Here is a 23,113-nt window from a genome sequence, read left to right as displayed (position 1 = left end):
TGAAAAAGTCACTTGAATTCCTTGTTCTTAGTTTGAGAACTGTCATGTGATCTGTGTGTTTGTGATTATAGGTTTATAGAATGAAAAAGGTCTATCCACAGAGCTTTTTTAGACACTTACCAAGATTTGGGGCAGGTTAGAAAGGAAATACAACATAAATTAGAGGCAAAAAATACTAATTTAAGTGTACACCAGGGATAAATCAATCCCTAAATCTACTCCCTAATTGTTTGTACACTAATACACGCAAAAACACTTTTTTTCATGACAAATTCTTCTATTATCATCGATTAATTTTGACACCAGCTCCTTTTCAGATCTTTGTCTTTCAGATCTTCACTTCCTTCTTTATTATGTTCTGTGCTTCAATTCTTTCTACAAAAGTTTTCAGTGTATCATTATTTGTTAATGCCAACAAACTCTTTCCCTTCTTTTTTCTCCTTAAAAATAAGTATCAAATATATACTCAAGCCTGGTATTAAATTATTTTCCAGCCACAGACAAAGTTCAGCAAGGATAAAAAGACTATCCAAAATGATCCTATTGGTGCTTAGTATTCATCTAAATGCAACTAAGGTACAGCACAAAATGAAACAATTTTACTGCAGAACTGTTTGTTCCTTCTTTCAGGTCAAGGGATCAGCTTGAGGTAGAGTAGGGTGGAGGTTTGACAGAGGCCTTGGTCTCATCAAATCATCTATCCTTGACTACAAATTAGAAAATAGGGTAAAAATGACTATCGGATTACACCAGGAACATCTGTTCTCTAATGCTACAAAAATGGGATCCAATCAAAATAAGTAGCTGAATGGAAAAGTTGTTATTATAGACAGATGACTATATATTGTCTCAAGCAGGCAGAATTATTATTTACTAACTGTATGCATGTATATTTTCCTGGACTGAGATAAACAGGAAGAACAGAGATGCAACTCAAACTTAGCATGAGAGAGCATTTTAATTTTCAGTTCCTTGAGTATGATACAGGCTGTTATGTATCTAATTCAAGACATTTCACATTTGGGGGGAAAAAAATCAAGAAAGAAAGAAAGATGACAGCCTCAACCACATGAAAATACAATATCTACACAGAAAAGGAGAAAAAAGTTTAAGCTGTACTTAAGATGTTTATTAGATTAATTAATATTTCACAAACAAATAAAAGTTTTGACTGGTTATCTGAAACCCATTCTAGTAAAGCTAAAATGTAAATTCAGAAGTAGAATATTTCCAGGCACTGAAATCACCTTGCAACCCTCTGTAAGAAAAGCAGATAAATATTTCCACTTTGGCCAAAACCAAAAATATGTTGTAACACTTCTATTGGATCAGCTGATCTTCATAAGGTTCAACTCATCCTTTTTATAGTTCTTACGCAGATGATAACCTTCTAATTTGATCTGAACCTATATTTCCTTTTTCCAACTTCAAATGTTCCAAAACTGATTTTGTTTTTTAGAACAGCATGTAAAACAATCCTAACTGTAATCCATCTACAATCCTTACAGAAATCAATACAATACCATAGCTAACATCATTGCTTAAACATTGTAGTGACTATACATCTAGAAAGACAATACTGTATTTAATACTTTTCACGTTTTTAAATTTCATTTTACTGGTGAGTCTCTCATTAGTTTGAACAATGGGGGGAGGGGAGGGAGGGGCAGGGAAGCAACTTGAAGAAAATATTAGATAATTACAGCATACATTAAAATGATCATCAAATGAATCAGGGAAGTAGAGGAAGGTAAGGAAGGCAGGAAGGAAGGAAGGAATGAAGGAACCATTCCATCTTCCTCACATTACCATCTGATTACAAGTGCTCAGTCACTGGAATCAGAGAAGAAAGTTTCCTCTGAAAGGAACAGGTAAGACTGGGATGGTGCAACATGGGAAAAGATAGAATGTAAATACTGAATTGGTAAAACCCAAAGATGACTGATAGTTCTAAGGAAAGTAATTTAAAAAATCTGAGGTGTAATGTATTTTAGTTTTTCTACTTTATCCTTAAAGCTCATCTCTTGGCAACGCAGATGCTGAGCAATCCAACTTATTAGAAGTGATTCCTCACTGATTGGGGTCATTAATAGGAGAATGGAACACAATAGGTGTCCAGTTGCCCTACACTTTCTTTTACTGCTACTAAAAGAACTGAACTAAACTGGAACTAAAAGAATGCAGGCTACAGGAGAAACTAATTAGACTATAAAAATCATTGGTATCATAGGAATACTGAAATGAAGAAATGTCTTTAGTGATCACTTGTACTTATAAAGTAAAGTATTTGGACTCCCTGCTCTTATTGGTTTGTCGCTTTTCTGAAAATAAATTATCAGATATCCTGCACAAGATTAAAGACAGTGAGTTTACTGTCCTGCATATTAAATTACATAACTTATTCTACTACACTCTGTTACATGTACTACTTAATGCACACATTTGTATGACTTGCACTGTCATCAGTTAACAAAGAAAGACTTTAAGGGAGATGTTGGAGGAATTGGGTTTGGTTTTTTTTTTTTGGTTGGAGGAATTGGTTTGTTTTGTTTTGTTTGGTTTTGGTTTGTTTGGTATTATTTTAAAATAATAGCAAAATTAACATTAAGTACTTTTACAGCTCTTTATTCTGTGCTAAGGTCTTTCTGGAATGGGGCAAAAGATCAAGGTCTATATGATAAAACCCAATATAATAGGAAGTGAGGTTTAGGAAGTAAAATGTTTACAAGAAAATAATGGTTGAAATTAGGATGATTTTCAGCTTATCCTCACTTGGCCTGTCATAATCATGGCTGTTTCTTGTTGGATATGCACACTGAGTCTTTCTTGTCACTATGAGTCAAACACCTAGTGTTTATATTCAGAGACTCACATCACTATCAGACTAAGTGTTCTCATGAGTATGCAACAGCCAAGCGTGCTTGAATCAGAGTGGGAAGATGATTAAACTGTGAGGGCTTCAGTCAACAAAACACTTCATATTTCTTTAAAGTTAAGCATTACTACATTCAGCAGAACATTTAAGCATCAGAGTACTTGTATCTAGTAGTTCCAGCAAAGTGTATGGGTTTAAAACTCTGAAAGTAATGCTTCCTATTTACTTCCATGGAAATTTCAACAGATATAAAGAGCATGGTAACACCATTTGATGGAGGAAATTCTCAGTTAAAAAACACTGCTTCTCAACATATTCAGCACCATTACCTATGCATTTTTGCCAGCAATGAGCAATAGCCTGCATTCCATGCTTGTTAACATCTACACATGTGAAGGTAGCCACTGTCACTGTCACCACTGCTGAAACATACTAGGAGCTGCTTCACTGTGGCCACACCCACTGTTTGGACTCCATAAACATTCAGCAAATGTCAATGAATGCCAGTGGGTGCCATTTTTTCCACAAGGAGGAAATCGGTGACACAACTTTGCATCATACACACTTTCATGTCAGAAACCATTTTGTCAGACTGCCCTTCTGCTGTCACCTGTCACAAGGTAACAAAATGTAATGGAATACTGGCAGGAAGGTTCAATCTATACTGCTATACCACCAACATCTGCCTCTACACTGTGGGCAAATATAATAAAATAGGAGGCATTACTTTCAGAGCAGCCTTCATGTATCACTGAATGAAGGAGGACCATAAATAGGTTTTATTCTGCACAAGAAATTGGATTAAAGTCAGTGAAGAGATTTTGTCAGAGTATTGATGTTAAAGACTGTTATAATATTTCTTTTTAAATGAACATTTTCAATTACAGGTAGTAGTGTAAGTACACTACATCTCCTTGCAAACTGTACATTAAATTACCAAGGATCCAAATATAAAGTGAGTCTACCTAAATTTCTTTAGTATGCCCATGAGAAAACAATCTGAAGTTATGCCTGGAATAAAAATAGAGATATGTTAATTTTCTTGTGGCCAAGAACTGTTGGATTTGAAGTGCACAAGAGTAATTTACAGTTGTTTTTATTTCTTGTCCTCTTTATATTGTTTGTGGGAATTTTCTCTAGAGGAATTTCTTCTCTTCCCATTTTAACTCAAATAAGTTGAAGCTAAAAATACAAGAGATATCATTAAAAATCTACAGGAATAAGATAGCCATGGCTTGCCTATGCCTCTGTCAGAAAATGTATTTTGTCTCTGAAGAGATCCTATTGAAGTGTCTGTAAGTAATACACTGTGGGAGTTTTTCCTTAAACATAGCAGTTGGTTTAATCACGTGCCAAGGCTTTAAGACAACTGTGATTTTTCAGATAAGGAAACAGAAACTAGATGTCACATTCCCTGCCAGACTTTAGAGATTGGGATCTAGATTGGTGTCTTTTTTTTTTTTCTTTTTTTTTTTTTAATGTCATCAGGGAAAAAATATACAAACTATTTTATTATCTTGTCTAAAATTTAAAAAAAAAAAAAAAAAGGATTTGAGGTAGAAGTACGTTTTGCATTTAGGGTGACAACTGAGGATAAGGAGAATGGGTAGAACAGTTATCCTCAGGGCACTTTATGCCCTGATCTGGAAGTCTGGGATGCTATGCAGAATACACCCCTGGTGATTCAGGTGGAGACAGTTAGAGAGCTCCTCTTCCATGAGGACTGACAAAAGTCCATGATACAGGACAGGCTCCATCCTAGGGTGCTGAGGGAGTTGGCGGGGATAATTGCTGAACTGCCATCTATCAGCATTCTTGGTTATTTGGAAAGGTCCCAGAGGACTGGAGGCTTGCCAATGTGACTCTCATCTACAGGAAAGGCCATAAGGAGGACCCAGGGAACCACAGGCCTGTCAGCCTGACCTTGGTACCAGGGAAACTGAGACAGGGAAGCTTTAGTTTAGAGATTAGAAGGACATTTTTCACACAGAAGGTGGCGACGCACTGGAACAGGTTGCCCAAGTAGGTCCTGGATGCCCCATCCCTGGGGGCATTCAAGGCCAGGCTGGATGTGGCTCTAGGCAACCTGGTCTGGTGGTTGGCAACCCTGCACATAGCAGGGGGGTTAAAACTACATGATCATCATACTTCTTTTCAACCCAGGCCATTCTATGATTATGATGTATTTTTTAAAAGTGTAGTAACAGTCTTGGGTGATTTGCAGACTAACACAAAAGGAAAATACAGCTTTTTTTCCTGTGGCAAGATAGCCAGAAAAACAAGGGATGAACTTAACCTGCAGGAAGGAAGATTCAGATGTCACAGTAGCCTTCAAAGATAAGGAGCGATATATACTGGATCAGTGTACAGGTTTTAAAGAAGCAGCTAAATAAACATGTAAGTAATCAGCAACAGTTGATCCCATCACAGGACAGAAAAATGGACTAGGTTTTGAGGTCCACTGCAACCCAATGGTTTGCTTAGACCATAAAAAATAAGGAATCGTCTTGGATGCAACCATCTTAAATCACTGCCATATCCATGCTGAATGTAGTATTTAAAAGTCACTGAAACACTGAAACACTACCACTTCAAAATAGATTGATGGGGAAAAAGGAAGTATTGACACTTTCAACATACACTTCCCTGAAACAAGGAATAAACATCAATTAGAATTCTGATCTTCAAAACACACATTAGAAAGCAACAATCAGAGCATGTTTTGAGAACTTGAGACTACAAACACAAAAATAAAGCAAAAGAAGTTTCAGATGAAGCTGACTTATCAAAGGTCATTAGAACTGTCGATGGCTAAATCCTTCTGCTTTTTTTCAAGTATGCATTTTCTAGACTTCTAACCATCACCTACCTCTCAAGCTGGAACTGTGTGTTTTCAACCTTAAGATTACATACTGGTGTGCAGCCCTCTATTTATTTACTGTATTTGCCTCTGCAAGTCTTACTTAGACTTGTGTTCTGTAGTTGTGTTCTTTCTACTTGACAGCTTGTAGAATCAATATACAAGCAGTTTTTTGGGGGGGGTTCTGTCTTCTTGGCTTCAGGGTCAATATAGATTGATTAGATTAAATCAGATTACAAAAATGCCATAAAAACACAAAGAAATAACAGAAAAATAAAGGGAATATTTCAAAAACCCTTCAAATAGGTAATCTTTCAAATGCTGTACTGTAGCAGTATCTAACTGTCCACTTATTAGGTATGTTTTACCAATGCAAGTCTAGCCATCTCAGAAGAAAACATGTATGCCTTGCCATCACTCCTAGCACTAAAATTTGAACTACATACTTTCAAAAGAATACAGCTCCATCAAGCTATCGCTGTGAAATTAAAACAATTGATAATACTCCATGTCCACTGCCAAAACTCCTCCTTTACGTTCAGAAGACAAAACTGTTAACTGCAATCAAACCATAAGCCACACAACTAAATTACTTCCCAGCTTCAAGGATTCTATACTTCAAAGACCACTCTATCTCTGTGATTCAAGACAATCTTCTGGAACTCCTCATCATGGTTATTCATCCTCAGATGCCAACATGCACTTAGCAGGCTGGTACTGCCTTGCATTACAAAGTAATTCTTAACTGAACATTTGTGAAATTTCCCAGAGTTTTGTCTGAGTATACAGCTGTAAAGAGGTGCACCTGAAATGCAGAGAAGGTGCACCTGAAAACAATCAGAAAGGCTTACGAAAGAGACAGGGAAATGGAAATTATGATTTCTAAAGTACTTTGACAGTTCTAAGATCAAGATACCCTTCAATTTACTGAGTTACCTCTCAATATTCTGAATCATCTGCAGGTCCTCAGACCAATAAACACAGGCATTTGTTGGACTCTGCTCAGAGTTGTTAAGAGTAATTCCTTCCTGTTTGTTTCCCCTTTGGTGGCTATATAAATAACAAGAGAGTTAGAAAGAGCGGAAAAGAACGTGTGAGTCACAAGGGAATTTTTCATTTGTAAAAAGCATTTTTAAAGCTAACATTGAAATAGTTTATCCAATTCTGCTTTCTCGATTGTAAAGAGGTTTTACTGGGGAATCAGAAAAGGCCTAAAGACAAAGGAAGGTACTCAGCAAACAGAAAGATAGACGGTGAGCAACTCAAGAACTGAATCTCTCTTAAGATACCATGATTATTTGACTATAACAACTTATAAGAACTTCCCATCAGGAGAGATACTGGGTACTTTTTGGACTGTTTTGTGGACACTTTTTAAAAGCCGAAGTACTATAAATCAGAAAGAAATTTTTTAGTAGATGGGAAGACAGATCACTAGAACTAGTAATCATTGTAAGAAAGCTCTTGAGTCTACAGATCAAGGCTAGGAATGTTATAAAAGTTTTACTTCCATTAAGCTACTGGGTTCTGTAAACAAAGAGCATATAAAGTTTATACTGAGAGGACCTAATGAGCTACTGGCCCCCTGTGATTTGAAAATTAATAAATATTTTAATAGAGAAGTACAGTGTGTTGTGATGTGACGGCTTGCTATGCCTCTGGATTCAAATCAGTTGACCACCTACATTCCCAAAAGAAACATATGCTGTTCAAAGAATAAAGTATTCTTTGAATACCAAGCAACACAGTGATGTTGGTGTCGTATGGTTTCTTTCCTCCCATAAAACTTTATATATTAATAGCAGCTTGTGCAATGCTTTCTCAAAACAAAGTCCCCAAATCGATTTTATGACGTAACGAAATAAAATGGCATTGGCAATTTCAAGAGGAAACAGATTTTCATCAACCATCATTTCAACTGAGGTACTGAAAGACAATTACTAATTCAGGCTAGCTTTTCAGCATTTGACAGAAAAGAAAGATAATTCAGTAGAAAAATTTCACAAAATATCTATAGAACTATTCCAAAGTATCTAGATAAAAATGAAGGTACCCATCTCCAGTCCAATGTAGTCCAATGTATATGTGAGTTTTCTCAAAATTTTGGTGGTTAACTTACACAGATAAATAATCCATAGATACCACTGAGGATAATATTACATAGTGAAGAAAACTTATTACCCCATACAGTGCTTTCATGTCTGTACTCACTCATTTTTTCCTGCGGTGCCATTAATAACATGGAATATTTTTACTATAATGCATTGAGAACAGCAGTCCTTGCAATGGCAATTCTACTATGAAATAACTGATGAAAACCATAAAAATGATCAGTTATGTTTACATCAGTATATGTATTGGGAAATAGAGGAGAGTGGTTCCCTCGCATTTAAAGACACACTAAAAACAGCAATTGAAGTGTTTGCTGAAAATGTGATACAAGTGATACAAATGTTTATACAAAAATGTTCTCTTTAACTCACTATGGTTTAATCATATGATTCCAAGGAAATTTTTGTCCCTTTTTTAGGAATGCACATCATACATACAATACAGATTAAACAATATTTACCCCATGAAGTCTTCTACTCTTCAGTAGTATTTATTGCTAAACATCCAACAACAACCTCTTTAAAATTATTACCACCTGGCAAGGTAAATGGTAGGTTTTCTCATGTATGCTCAGTCTCAAAATTGATTGTTTCTTTAAACAGTATGCATATTCTTTGAAAACATGCAACTGCCAAAGCAGATCTCTTTTCCATATCCAGTAGCAAATTAAAAAACAAAATCCCTTAGTTTATCAAGACTGGGTATCTATGACTTTAGAATCTATTTTAAAGGCCTTTTAATCTCTCTATGACCAAATTATCACAATTGTCTTACAAGTACTCATATCCTTTAGCTATTTTCTTTATGTTAGTCTTGATATTAGTGGATGTCATTTCTTATGACAGCTGTCATCCAAGAAGATGTGGATCAACTGGAGGAAGTCTGGAGTGTAACAAATAGGATCAGAAGTCTAGAAGACATGTTCTACTGAAAGAAATGAATTTGTTTAGTCTAAAGAAATAGAAGACTGAGGAAAGATATGATAACAGTTCAACTATGTAAAAGGTCATTACAATAATTCTGCTTTGTACCAACAAGGGAAAAGGCAAGGAGTGGGCTTAAATTAGAGCAAACATGAGCTAATGATTAAGGGAACTATTTCATAGGACACCGACAACCTAAGCTTTACATTCTATGACCAACTATTTAAAAATTATATCAAGTGTATGTAAAGAAGCAAGATCTGAATTTACTTAAAAGTGTTTATTATTGCATAAACAAACAATAGATCTGTTGTTGAGGACTTTAAGACTTATTTACAAAGAAACTAGGGCAGAATCAGCCAAGTGTTGATATAGAAAAATGGAACTCAATGAAAGAGTCAGATTTATTTCTTTATCCATATGCCCAAAAAGCTGAGTATCTGTTCTGTGTGGTTACTTAATAACTAACTCTTACTTTTACACAATAATCTTTCAATTTTCGTTTTGTTGCTGGATCACCCAAGATCAAGTCACACAGGTAAGAGATGCAACAATTTTTTCTGCCTATTTAGTACTGTTAATAATGATAATAATAAAATAGGAAACAAGGCAGGCATTAAAAAATAATCTGTTAAGGATAAGGTGGCTTAGTTCAATTCAAGTGCAATGACAGAATTTCAAAATTCCACATAATTCGAATTCAGTCAGTGAACTCATAATGAAAAAAATCCAAATTAAGGAGCTGTTCTCCTTACCTTACTATTAAATATGACTTTCTGATGTTAAGAGAAAAGCATTTCACTCTTTCTCCACCCAGTCTCTCTTATTATCAATCTCTATTGTAAGTGCTCTCTTTTCTACAAACCATTTAGAAGAAGTTTCAAAAGCAAAAATACTGGTAACTGCTAACTAATCACCGGCATTCACTTTATCAATGTTTACTCCAAAGCCAGTCTTTCACTTTCTTCTTTAAACTGAGAAAAGTTCTTAGAGGAATGCTTGAAATCTTATTTAACTCAGTGGCAGTCTTATGACAAAACAAGCAATATTCACACCTATTGTTTGATACAAGGCAAAAACTGTTTCTTGCTATGTTTACTTCATAAAAAGAGCAACTGGAATTTCTTGTGAGCATATATCACCCAGAGATGTAAAAAACTATAGAAAAATGCCTAAATCACAGCATTTTGCTAGTTTTCTCTTTCTATGTTTCATTTTTATTCCCAGAGATACTGAATACGATTTTTGGTAGAAGCATACTTAGTCCCTACAATTTTTTTTTTATTTTTTTATTTTTTATTTTGTGTGTGTGTGTGTGTGTGTGTGTGTGTGTTAAACAGAGGAAAAAATTTAGTCATCCCAGAGAGTGACAGGCATTTTAACAAATAATTATCTTGGTAAATACATTGTTTCTGTTACATGCCCTCTAATCCAGTGGACATTTTGCACAGTGTACTTTCGGTCATGAGACAGCTGGGAAATATACCATTGCGTATAGTTCAAAGCCCTGCTTTGCAGGCAAATATAAATATCATTTCATCCAGGACACATTCCTTTCAAACACTGGCTCTCAAAAGATATCTCACATCTTCAAGTAGTTGAGATTTGGATTGAACTATTCTGCTAAATGAGTACTAAATTAAGATTAGGAAATCAATAAATTTGAATTAATCTTCTTCTGACAGTGAATTCTCAAAAAGAAATGTTGGATAGGAACTTAATCACAGAAAAGAGACGTGCATAATCTAAAAAAGTGGTCATCCTGATCCAACATTGATTTTTGAATTAGATTTTTTACTGCCTCCATAATCAGACATACAGAAGCCAAGAATGGAGAGGTTTTTCTTTTCCGTCGTTAATCTTGGTCTAAACAGCAATATATTACATATCTGTGAGAAGCGTTCACCAAATACAGAGCTAAGCATACACAGGAGAAAACAGTTAGTGCTAACGAAATCTTAATAAATGTTATTGTCCTGGGCTCAGGCTGCAATGTCAAGTAGCTTCCTCAGGTGTAAAATGTTAAGGCGATTCACTTGAGCAGTTTATTACCTTGAATACTTCTTTTGAAAAAAGCTTTGCAGCCCTCACAAGACCAGACCCCATAATGGTAGCCTGAAGCATAGTCGTTGCACACAGCACAGTACCGGGTCTCCTTGGTGGACTCCATGGACAGACTCCCTTTCTCACTGGCACTAGACATCCTCTCTCGAATGCTGTGGCGCCTATTATCAGAGCTTGGCCTGTTAGCAGCAGAAAAACAAAAGAAAAACAAATATTTCAACATTGTTAAGTCTCATCCATTACTTAGGACTAAGAAAAAAGAGCAGATCTATTTTTGAAGACCCAGAGTTTCAAAGATCTAGATTTTGAACAGATAGGGAAAAAAAACTGACTTTGTATCTTGCTCTCTAATTGGAGAAGTGTAGAAATCATGAAATACTGAGATATTATTCACAATTCTTCACAAATTAATCTGATGTTACCAAGCATTATACATTGAAAAATTAAAACACTATTCAATAAAGTACTCTGTATTTCTAAAGATATTATGAAGTTGTACTAAACAAACAAACAAATTTTTTTTTCCTTTCCAAAGGGTACAGCATGACTGAAGTATCAATAAATAGACTGAAAAAGAAAACTGAACAAATCTATAGCATAAATGTCAATTAATTGACATTTGGTAAGAGGTCATTACAGCTCATTGCTGTAGGCTTGATAAACAAGATTCAGAGATTAGAGGATGTGAAAATAACAAGAGGAAGGAACAGCAGTGATCTCTGAAGTTACTCCTAGAAGGTAAACAGTCTCACACAACACACTATTCAATAAGAGTCTACAAATTGTTTGGGGGAAGAATCCAATTCAGCGTGGCAACATCATACAAGTTAAAGCATGAAGCATGCTACTGTTTACAGTAACTACCCACTTATCATGCATGTTTTAATAACTGATTTAGAGGTAGCTCATGTTTCCCAAGTCCTAACTTTTTCTCAAAATATCCTGGTTTTTGAACCTAGGAAACTTGGGTGTCTTTTTCAGATTTCTCCTTACGTACCCATATTTGTCACATTACCTTCTTCAGTGCAATACACATCTGGCACCAACAGCCCCTCCTGCTCCAAACCAGTACTCCTTTTACAGCTTTCTGATGACTACTATACTCAACTGTTCTCTTTCATCTAGGCAAAATTCCCCAGCACCTCCTGCTGCAGTCCAGCTTGAACTCCCAAAAGCTTTATGTCAGCCAAAATCACTCATACACTCTCACATGTGCTGCCAACCACCCCCCAAATACTTTCTGTCCCACCTTATATATACTGTCTGTCCCAAAATAAGACACATTTTCATTGAACAACATTGAATGAATAACAGTTATTGGAGAAACAGGCTGATTTGCCCTGTGAGGCCTTACAGCTGTTACTGGCATCATTCAGGAAAGCTGCATTTTTTAAACTCTAAGTTCTTTCCCAAACCTTATATACCAGCTAATTTTGAAAACTTATTTTCGTTGTTCATTTATTTTCATTAGGATCTGTGCAAGACAGAAAGAAACTGCAAATGGTAAAGCTCTGATGTGGCACAACTGTTTTTTAAGGGATGTGTGAAAACCACAATGTGTCAGAATTCTGAAAGTGTGAATTTGCCAAACTAGGAAGAAAAAGAAATCATTTCCTATTTCAGATGTTAAAGCAGGAAAAACCAAAAACAGTATCTTTTATGAATCACATATATGATACTCGTAAGCACCTATTCAGATCTGCCAAACCTAGACAGTTTTCTTATTCAAGTCCTGAATTTTTCTTTGATTTTGCTTTGTCTCAGTGTCTCATTTAATTAACTTCATTTTTATCTACTGAGAAATGATCAGTTACTGTCTCTTCACTGTCCTGTTCCTTTTAGCTTGCAGCTAGATCATTTAATCAAATTTTTACCTTTTAAAAATAATTATTTCCACTCTGATCAAGATTAGACTCACATGTACATTTTTACTTAAAAATAAGAAAATAAGAAATGACTGAAGAATTGCCTGCAACAAACAGATAGAAAAGCTTCTCCTCTCTAGAATGGATAAGAAATTTCACACACTCATGCACACACACAAAGGTAAAATCTGAAGGTTTGCTTCCAACAAATACGCAGAGGATCAGTGGTGAAAGGGATCCCCAGAAAGACATGAGACTAACATAATTTCTCATGCCTGCCAATAATGCACCTGCATTTTGTATTTTACTTACTTAGATCACCTTTGTCTTTCTGCTCACAAATTTATTATATTGAAAGTCCACTATAAATCTTTTGTACAGACCTATACCAAACAAAATGAATCCAAAGGTTCTTGCCAGCTTCTACCTCCCTAAACAGAGTGAAATCACAGTCACTAAAGCACCATGTCAGGCAAAGTTTTGAACACTGGCCTTACAGAACCATCACATTGAGGCCTTGTGAACCACAGTGGGAAGAGAAAATAGAACGTCTCCAGCCCAATCCTCAAAAGGAATAACAGTCACCAACCTTTTCCATTTATACCATAGCAATGAAATCGGGTAATAAATAAACTTTGCATTATCACAACCATAGTACTTTTTACAAGATGCGATGAAGCAGTCCTTTGGAAAAAGAGGATCTCACTAATGTACAGTTTGTGAGAACAAATAACATCTCATGTTTCATCCATAAGTCATCTGCTAGTTTGCTCATGTCACAAACCACTGATGCTGTATCTGACATAGAATAACATTCTGCTCTTCATCCAGTTTTCACTTAGGTTTCAATGGTTAGGCTTCTGGAGAACATCATGCAACAACCTAACCCAATTTTAATAACGTTGGCAAGACTATCCTACCCAAAATACAATAGCAAAACCTTTTCACAATTTCCTTTGTAATCTGTGCAAACAATAACAAAAGAAAGACCAAAAGTTCTTGTCTACTATTTTTACCAAAGAGAAACACATATCAAAAAGAAAGAAAACCCCAGATAAAGACCTTCCTCCAAGGCCCCCGGTGAAACAAAACAGATTAGAGAGCAAAAAAAAACCTCAGGGAACACATGATTTACTGCTCTTTTCCAAATACAATAATACAGCAGACATATAAAATTGAAAGTGCTTTGGAACTTAAAATGAAGGACAAGCAGTATTCTATGCTCAATTTCATGTTTACCACTTATGTTGCACTGAATCCGTTCTTCAGTAAATTTGTTAGCAAACAAAACACTTCTGTTTTCAGAGAATCATAGAATGAAATCATAGAATGGTTTGGGTTAGAAAGGGCCTTTAAGATCATCTAATTCCAGCCCTCCTGCTATAGGCAGGGACACCTCCCTCTAGACCAGGTTGCTCAAAGCTCCATCCAGCCTGGCCTTGAATGCTTCCAGGGAGGGGGCTTTCACAACCACTCTGGGCAACCTGTTCCAGTGTCTCACCACCGTCACAGTACAGAATTTGTTCCTAACATCAAGTCTAAATCTACCCTCTTCCAGTTTAAAACCATTTCCCCTTTTCCTGTTGCTATATGCCCTTATAAAAAGTCCCTCCCCGGCTTTCCTGTGGGCCCCTTCAGGTACTGGAAGGCCGCTACAATGTCTCCTCTGAGCCTTCTCTTCTCCAGGCTGAACAGCCCCAAACATTTTAGACATTCACTGGCCATTTGAAAATATAAAGCAGTCCAGAGATCTTTAACCTCATGTTGACTATGAGGCAAAAGTAATCTGTATATGATGGAATTACAGTTACATAATGTAAATTATATTCTTATGACATAACACTGATTGGCAGGCAGGAGAAATTTAACGAACCCACAGTGCTCAGTCCGGGTAAAAGTGAGGTAAGGCCCAATTTATTCACAATCCATTTTATCTAAAATAAAGAGATTTCATAGGAAGGCAAGGTTAAGGGGAAACATTTTTGAGCAGTTAAAGGAGACACCTTGAGAAAGACTGTGTATTTAATACAAGAATTTGCAGCCCCTAATATTTTTCTTACCAGAATGGTTGGAACTTTTCAGTGTAAAGAGCCTCAGAAACAATGTTTCTTTCATATGAAACCAAGGTCTAGCAGGGATAAAGCTTTCCATGCAATGGACCTAGTCTGTGAAGTATACCATTCAATATGAAACTAATTAATTTGCTGTTTATTTTACACTATGTGGTGTAAAATATTTATAAAATATAAATACTTATAAATATACTTATAAATATTATATATATATAATATATATTTATAAATATACTTTAAATATTTATAAAATATAAATAAATATAAATTTATAAATATTTAATAAATATAAGTACTAAATAATATATATATTATATATAAGTATATATAATAATACAAATCCCCCTGGGCAGCCTGTTCCAGTGCTCCATCACCCTCACCATAAAGAAGTTCTTGCACACATTCGTGTAGAACTTCCTATGCTCCAGTTTCTGGCCATTTCCCCTTGTCCTGTCTCCACACTCTGCTGAAAAGAGTCTGGCCTTGCCACTTTGCCCCCCACACCTGATATTTATAGACCTGGATCAGGTCCCCTCTCAGTCTTCCTTTCTCAAGGCTAAACAAACCCAGTTCACTTAGCCTTTCTTCATAGGGGTTATGTTCCAGGCCCTTCACCATTTTTGTGGCCCTCCGATGGACTTTTTCCAAGATGTCCCTGTCTTTTTTGTACTGGGGAGCCCAGAACTAGACACAGCACACCATAACGTATCATTGTTTCAAAGTTTTGATGAAAAAATATTCAAATACCAAAGCATTCTTTCTTATGAAATACACGTTCACAAAGAAATAAGCATGTATATAATATAAAACAAAAAAGAAAAAAAAAAAAAAAAAAAAAAAAAAAAAAAACAACCTCTAAAGATGTGTTCAGATAGACATTTCTACAGCTTTAAACACAACTAAAGTTACTACAAACTCTACCACTAGTCAAATTACACTGTGGCCTCAATGTGAAAACAACATAAATAGATCTACTGAAATTGCATATCTTGCAATCACTGTATACTTGTAGACTAAAATACAAAGTTCAGCTTTGGTAAACAGGGGATGGAATATCCCTTAGAAGACTACATATCTTGACCTGCCTCACAGGTCTCATTGTTTTAACTTTCCCTGACTACATTTCTGATGAAGAAGGCTCTCTTTATGTCTGTCTGGTGCTTCACGAGCGAATGTCTAGCCTACATCATTCTCTGCTGGAACTTGAACTCATTCCTCCTCAGCTATTTCCATTTACCCTGGAAAGCAACATAGTCACAGTCCCCTCAATACAAATCTTCCCTTTGTAGCACTCCTGACACATCTCAAACTCCATTCTTCTCTCCACAAATTCTCCTAATTCTCACATCTTCTCACTGCTCTTATCCACTGAATGAAACTCTGAATTAGGCTTTGCTAGTTTATCCTAAAACAGCATACTTCTCTCTTCAACCGTTTCAGTCTTCAAAGAAAAAACTTTGCCTTTCCTGTATATTACTACTCTGTTGCATTTAGTCTATGATTCTCTTAACCCCTTAGGTATTTCCTCACAATTCTTTTCCCTAATCAGTAATTCCTCAGTTGTTACACTTTTACAATAGATTTCTCCTTCCTAAAGGCTGAGGACTGTACTGACCCTGAATGATTTCAGAAATGTTTAATGCTTCAACTTCTATTCCAGTAAACAGCTTTAGAAGAGTTCTCTTTCTTACACACTTAAATCTCAAGTGGTCCATTTACAGATTTCTGCTACTTCTACCATTGTCAGATACCCTCTGCTTATTTAAAAATGAACAGTACTATTTTGCTGCATGCTTTTAATTTGTGATAACTGGATGTCCTCCTCCTCTTTTAGGAGAAGTAAACAGTACCTGTGAAATGAACATTTTGATCCACTGCCCCAAGATCTAAATTAATAACCAGCCAATTTGCTCAGGGTTCCTCTTCCCATTCCACCTCCTGGCAGTTTGGTCTGGGAGCTGTCTCTGACATGTCTCGCATTCAGTCAAGCAACCTCACAGACTCTAGTGTATGAGGAGTCACATAATCTGAGGAAATATCTTTATCCAGTGCCTAAAAGCATGCCAGACTTGATGGAGAAGCTGCTGACAGACAAAGTGCCTGTGGGCACTGCATAGATCTGATTTTCTGGAAGCAGTACTGAGCTGGTGTGTGGCAGAGTGGCTCTGGGGACAGAAGAGACAGGAGGCTGAGTGTGGAAATCAGCTATGACCAGAAGTATGTCAAAGATGAGAGCCAGATGGGCAAAAGGTCTGAGAGGGAAAGGACAAATCTTAGTGTAAACAATCTGAAGAATGAAATATGTTTGAAAAGCTGGAAGTATGAAGAAAAAAAAAAAAAAAAAAATAGCAAAAAATAAAGCCAGCTCCAGCTGATTATGTCTGGTGTATATCCTCTGCAGCCTTCAAACTTACAGAAGTATCTGGTTACCCTTATCTCTATTAAAGACTAAGCTGAGAACTTGTACTACTGCATTTCTTACATCATTCTTAGAATTGAAATATGGTTTTTATGAAAAAGCTAAGTTCAGTCTTTCATATAAGAACGTAATACAACATCCAGAACAATTTTTTTCTCTGCATTTCAATTTTTCTAGTGAACTTTCTTCAGAATTGCTCGGTAACTACACTTATTTTTCATTTTCTTTCCAATTTCCAAATAAACCAGCACAATCCTACCATCTGAAGGAAGAAGGTTAAATGCAGAAAAGAAAGAAAAGGGTGTTTCAGGAAATGCTGTTAGATTACTACACTTACCTCCATACTATTTCAAAGGTAAATGCCAGTAAAAACACAAGAATTATTCATAACTCTCCCTTCACGTTGCCCTTAAGGGGTTTTCATTGGTTCAAGTGTACCTTTTATTCTTAGGTAAGCCCTCTGTCCAAATATTTTAGATGCACACAGACTGCAGTTTAGCCAATTACCCAGAGCTTCTTTGAATTCCCAGAATAATCTTTCAGCAATGAACACTAAATGGTACATTTTTAGAGCAAAATGATTGAAGAACATAAATATTATCTCTCACATCATGATACAACAAATAAGAATGCAGATTGTATAACACATTACAGTTCACAAGACACTGTCAAAAAAACCCAAAAAAAACAAAAATAAAGAAACACAAACTAAACTGATATATTATTTCAAACAGCTCTTTTCCTTAAAAAAACTTAAACTTAGAAAGTAACTTTAAATGGTACTCTCCATTTTCAAATGAATTTTTGAAGTAAAAACGCTGGTAGTGCAACATGGAGGCCCACAAAGAAATCAGTGGTTTCCAGGCCACAGGAAAATAAACCTTGATAACATAAAAGACTTCCTGAAGTTGTGCTTTTTAGTAAATTGGAGTGCATGAATGCCTCCTGAATGACTTAAGGAACAGAGGAAGAGACAAAATTATTTTCCCAATAAGCTTATCAATCAGGCCATCTACAATGCCCTATGCCAACTACAACAGTACAGGAGAAAAACTGAGCTGGGATGCCTGATGACATCACATGGACAGCAGGAAAGAAGCTGTTCCTTTTGGGAAAATCTATGGAAAAGGTACACTTGACATCTACATGCAAAAATGCTTCTGTGCTTACCCCATATGATGTGCTTTACCCACATCACATGCCCAAAACAATAAATGTTAGGAACACAACCTCTACACAGCTTGGGCTAATGGTGCACAGTCTAGGGGCCCAGTGAAAGAAAAACAAGTGCTCAATCACATAGACTCATTTACACCTCAGCCAGATTAATCAAAACCAATTAGAATATGGGACCTGCACAGGTCTAGTCATATGAACTAATTAAGCAACTTGCAGGCTATGACTGGCCTGCAACATGAGAGCAGATAAAAGTCAACACAGGACTAGAACACACTGCATGTCATGGGGCAACAGTGGCTGGATAGCCATTAAAGGAAGAGGCACCAATTCTAATTGATTCTCTAATGCATAAAATACATGTTCCAGAAACTCACCAAAAGAACTGAGCTTCTGTCAGACCAACAGAATATTCATGCTTTGTAGCTACTTATATACCCTTCTTACCCAGTTAGGAAATACAAGTGACAAATTTTGTCAAGAGATCCAGACCCTACTAATCAAAGTAGCATATTTTAGTTACTCCTTTCGTTCACAATGGAAGCAAGAAAGATGTAGAGAAATATAATGCTTCTGTGTAGTTGTGAGGAAATGTTGCTCTTGCTGAGATACTTGAATCATACTTGTTCTCTGGAATGCAATAAATTCAACTTTGTATGCCAATTCATTATTTGAACATTAATGAGCAGTAAACAATGTGATAAAGATGTTAGATTTTGAAACAGGGAAGTGAAATCTGGCAGCCTGCTTGTTCTGTGTGTGCTAGCACAGTGTAGTCATTACATGTGTGAAAGAAGGACTTAGCGCTAAGCCCTGTAGACGCATTGTGAAATAAAATATAACTATAATAAATCATGAAATGGCCTGGGTTGAAAAGGATCTCAAAGATCACCTAGTTTCAACCCACCTGCTGTGGGCAGGGTCACCAGCCACCAGACCAGGCTGCCCAGAGCCACATCCAGCCTGGCCTCGAATGCCTCCAAGGATGAGGCATCCACAGCTTCCTTGGGCAACATGTTCCAGTGCTTCACCACCCTCTGTGTGAAAAACATCCTCCTAATCTCTAACCTAAACCTCCCATCTTAGTTTAAAACCATTTCCCCTTGTCCTGTCACTAGATTTGTCATACACGATCTCTAGAAACAGAAAATTACATATGCTAAAAATATAGTTGAAAGTGTAAGAAACAAAATAAAATCAATAAGAAATAGAATCTGGGTAGATTGTCACATAAAGGACAAAATTTGAGACTCCCTCATCAAACTGTTTTTCATACTGATTTAAATTTTTTTTTCTTCCCTTCAAGGATAGTTGTTAGTATTCAGTATTCCTCTAAGTAACCCCTAAACTTCACTTCAGAAAATTTGGTGTTAAGGGGTATCAAAGACTGCCATTTTGTGTTGAAGAAGTAGCAACTGCAAATTCTAGACAAGTCTTGGTTTCCCTTTATTTCTGGACATGGGCACTTCAGCCCAGAGGAGAAAATCAGTTCTATTCAACACAGAGTCATAAGACTTCAGTTGAGAGAGAAGGCCTAAAAAGGAAAGACAGGGAGACAAGGGACACAATTGTGTGGTCATACTGGCTTGTAAACTCAGAAATTTGAATTCTGACCAGAAATGTGACAGGGTAAAGTCCCTTCCAGAGGCAGCCTCCAGTTAGACTGGACTAATAGTTACATTACAGCAGTATGAAATACTAAAATAGCAGATTGAAAAACTGGGCTGTGCTCTTTTACTCATTCCTCCACATATATTCTTTCCAGCTTGTAGACTGTAGATTTGATCTGCATTTCTTTATGTACAGGCATCTTAATCATTAGTGCTAACTGAATGACAAATAGTCCTTTTTACAACTCCACATTACCTAAATTATCCCAAAGTAGCTAATTCATTCATACAGATTATATCCAGAAATAAATTTGCATAAGCTGATTGCAATTAATTGTAAGCAAAGAGCACGTGGTTCGCGAAATGTAGAACAGACATTCATCTAGCCAACTGTACATATGTGTTTACAAAACTGCTAGTTGACATATTTTGGGTTAACTTATGCAGCAGCATGTAAGAAATTATATCTGTCAGAAATCCGTACTCTTGTCGTTTATGTTACTGATCACTTCTTTACAAGACATTATGAAGCAACATTTTTTCAGTAAATACTTCTTATTCACTTCTTATTCCTTATGGCAGCAGAGACTAAGCTCAAATGCTTCTGAGGTGCCACAATATGGTACCTCATTAATCTTCCCACTCTTTATTGTTGGTCAACAGTAATTGCTCCATGCTCTATAAATTACAAAGGAAGGAAAATGTCTATTAAATAGACAAACGCTCTGTATTATGGACACAGCAACCACACATTTGTTGTGACATTTATAAACATATTAGCTGCTCATACAGGACAAACATAAATGCAGGCTTCTACACTCAGAGAATTCTGGCTGATTCTTATCTTTTTTTACCCATATATGTATACTGCTTATAAATGAAAGAGAAAAAGAAAAAAATAATAAAAAGCAGGTTTCAACTTCTATTTGTTGCAGAATAGTCTCACATGGCTGTCTATGAAAAATAAATAAATAAATAGATAAATAAACAGTTTACTTGTTTTTTACCAAAATATTCACCCAGATGTTGCATACAGCTGAATACTGGAAGTGAACATTGCACTAAAACTGGCATGGCAAACCTAATCATCCACGATGGTCCTGTGCAAGTCTTCTCAGGAAAGCCACAGATCACAGTGAGTCAAAGACGGAAGGATGACTGCAACACTCCCTTCCTCTGCTCAGGTAAGGCAGTTAGACCTGATCACAGACACATACCCACTTCTGGGGTTGAAACTGAGCAGTAACCAAGGGCTACAATTTGCTTGCCTTCAAAACAGCCTGCCACCGAAGTGGTCCCAAAAGTATTCAAGGTTCCAAATATCACTGTTCTAGAAAATTACCTGTATGAGTAGCAAATTGGAGCACAACCTCAGTCTCTCATCTTGGCTTACTGTGATATAAATATGACCAAAGTCATGGCTTTATTTTCAAGCTGCCTCTAAATTTAACATATTTAAAAAACACATCTCAATAAGATATTAAGAAAACATTACAAGATTCACAAAAATTATAAAATAACTAAAAGCATGTATTTATAAGACAAACAGGTGAGTGTTTCAGTCATTACACAAAGGTTATTTGCATTACTTCTGTTTTTGTTTTAATTAGTAATATTAATTAGTAATTAATAATATTCTGAAACCTCAATAACAGTTTTAAAATTGTACTGTATTTCTTCACAGGCTTCTATCAAGTATGTCAGGTACTCACCCTTGCATTCAAGCATATACCATTAGATAGCCAAGTTTGAAATCAGTCACTTCAAGTGGCATTTGGTCTTGTTGAACCTCATCCCATTGGCTTCACCAACTTGGTGTCATCTGCAAACTTACTCAGAGTGCACTCAATGCCCTCATCCAGGTCATCAATAAAGATATTGAAGAGGACAGGTCCCAGCACCAATGCCGGGAGAACACCACTCATGACTGGTAGAGTCAACACCAAGTTGGCTGGAAGTGTGGATCTGCCTGGGGGTAGCGACGCCCTACAAAGGGATCTGTACAGGCTGGATACCTGGGCTGAAGCCAGTGGGATGAGGTTCAACAAGACCAAATGCTGTGTCCTGCACTTTGGCCACAACAACTCCAGGTGCTCACATGAAAACTTGCTGCTGCACACGCTAGTGAGTTAGGAAGTGAGAAAGAATCATAGGAAAAGACGGATGAAGACCATTCCACTCCAGATTTCCTGCAGACCACTGAGTCTGCAAAAAAAAACATTCTGTAAAAGCAATTGAGAGTTCTGATTGTACCTAAAAGGAAATGTAAGGAATAAAAGTAGCTCTTCAATTAACTGTTCCCTGTGACAATTTTAGTCTAGAGGCTAGCACAGAAAAAATTTTGGACATCAAACTCTATATATCTCCCACTTGCAGAAATACCCACTGTAAACATTTATCTAGTGATTTCCATATAATTATTCATAAGGTACACTATAAAAAACCTCCATACTCCAACTACATCAAGATGATGACGGGGTAGAGTAAAGCTAATTTACCTTGATAAATGAATGAAATATCTGACCTTCTTTTCACTGGATTGATATTTTTTATTTTATTTATTTATTTATTTATTTATTTTCTATTTGGAATAGATTGCATGAATGTATTTCCAGCATTACACCTTTTAAGGAGTCTCACTTCTCACAAAAATTTTGAATATCTCTCATGCTCTATCCATAGAGTCTGACCATAGAATCATAGACTCACAAGGTTGGAAAGGACCTACAAGATCATCTTGTCCAACCATCCTCCCATTACTGTAGCTACAACAAAACACTAAACTATATCTTGTAGCTGATTCTCAATTTGGGTTTCAGAACTTCCATATAACATACTGCATCTTAAATTTTCTCACTGATGCAATCATAAAAGACAGAGAAAGATCTGAGTAATTGCTCTTGGACAAATCGATTTTCCTAAGAGAATCTGGAGACAGGTCAACCCTACAACAACCACCTCCAGACTCATCTTAGGTTGTTTAGTGACTTAAACAAAGCATTTGGCAGAAGACATGTTAGTGACCTGTTTCCATTTATTTTTCAATATATTTGCCCTGTTGTAAGCAAGACAACTCATTTTGCTCCACTCTTCCAGTTTTTAGTTCTGGAACACCTTGGAGGGAGAGCAGAGACAGA

The 23,113-nt window shown here is 36.3% G+C and overlaps 1 protein-coding gene across 7 annotated transcripts in view; it reads right to left on the bottom strand.

Annotated features, from left to right (window-relative positions):
• ESR1 (estrogen receptor 1) overlaps positions 1-23,113 on the bottom strand; it is a 173,998-nt gene that overhangs the window by 66,739 nt on the left and 84,146 nt on the right. For all 7 annotated transcript variants that reach the window (XM_032443211.1, XM_032443212.1, XM_015858163.2 and 4 more), the window contains 1 exon segment: positions 10,823-11,013. In XM_032443211.1, the coding sequence (XP_032299102.1) occupies positions 10,823-11,013 (191 nt within the window).

This window comes from Coturnix japonica, chromosome 3 (genome assembly GCF_001577835.2).
Source record: "Coturnix japonica isolate 7356 chromosome 3, Coturnix japonica 2.1, whole genome shotgun sequence".
In the NCBI taxonomy this organism is placed as follows: domain Eukaryota; kingdom Metazoa; phylum Chordata; class Aves; order Galliformes; family Phasianidae; genus Coturnix; species Coturnix japonica.
Note: the sequence above shows the minus strand (reverse complement) of the source record. Positions and strands in the feature narration are given on the sequence as shown.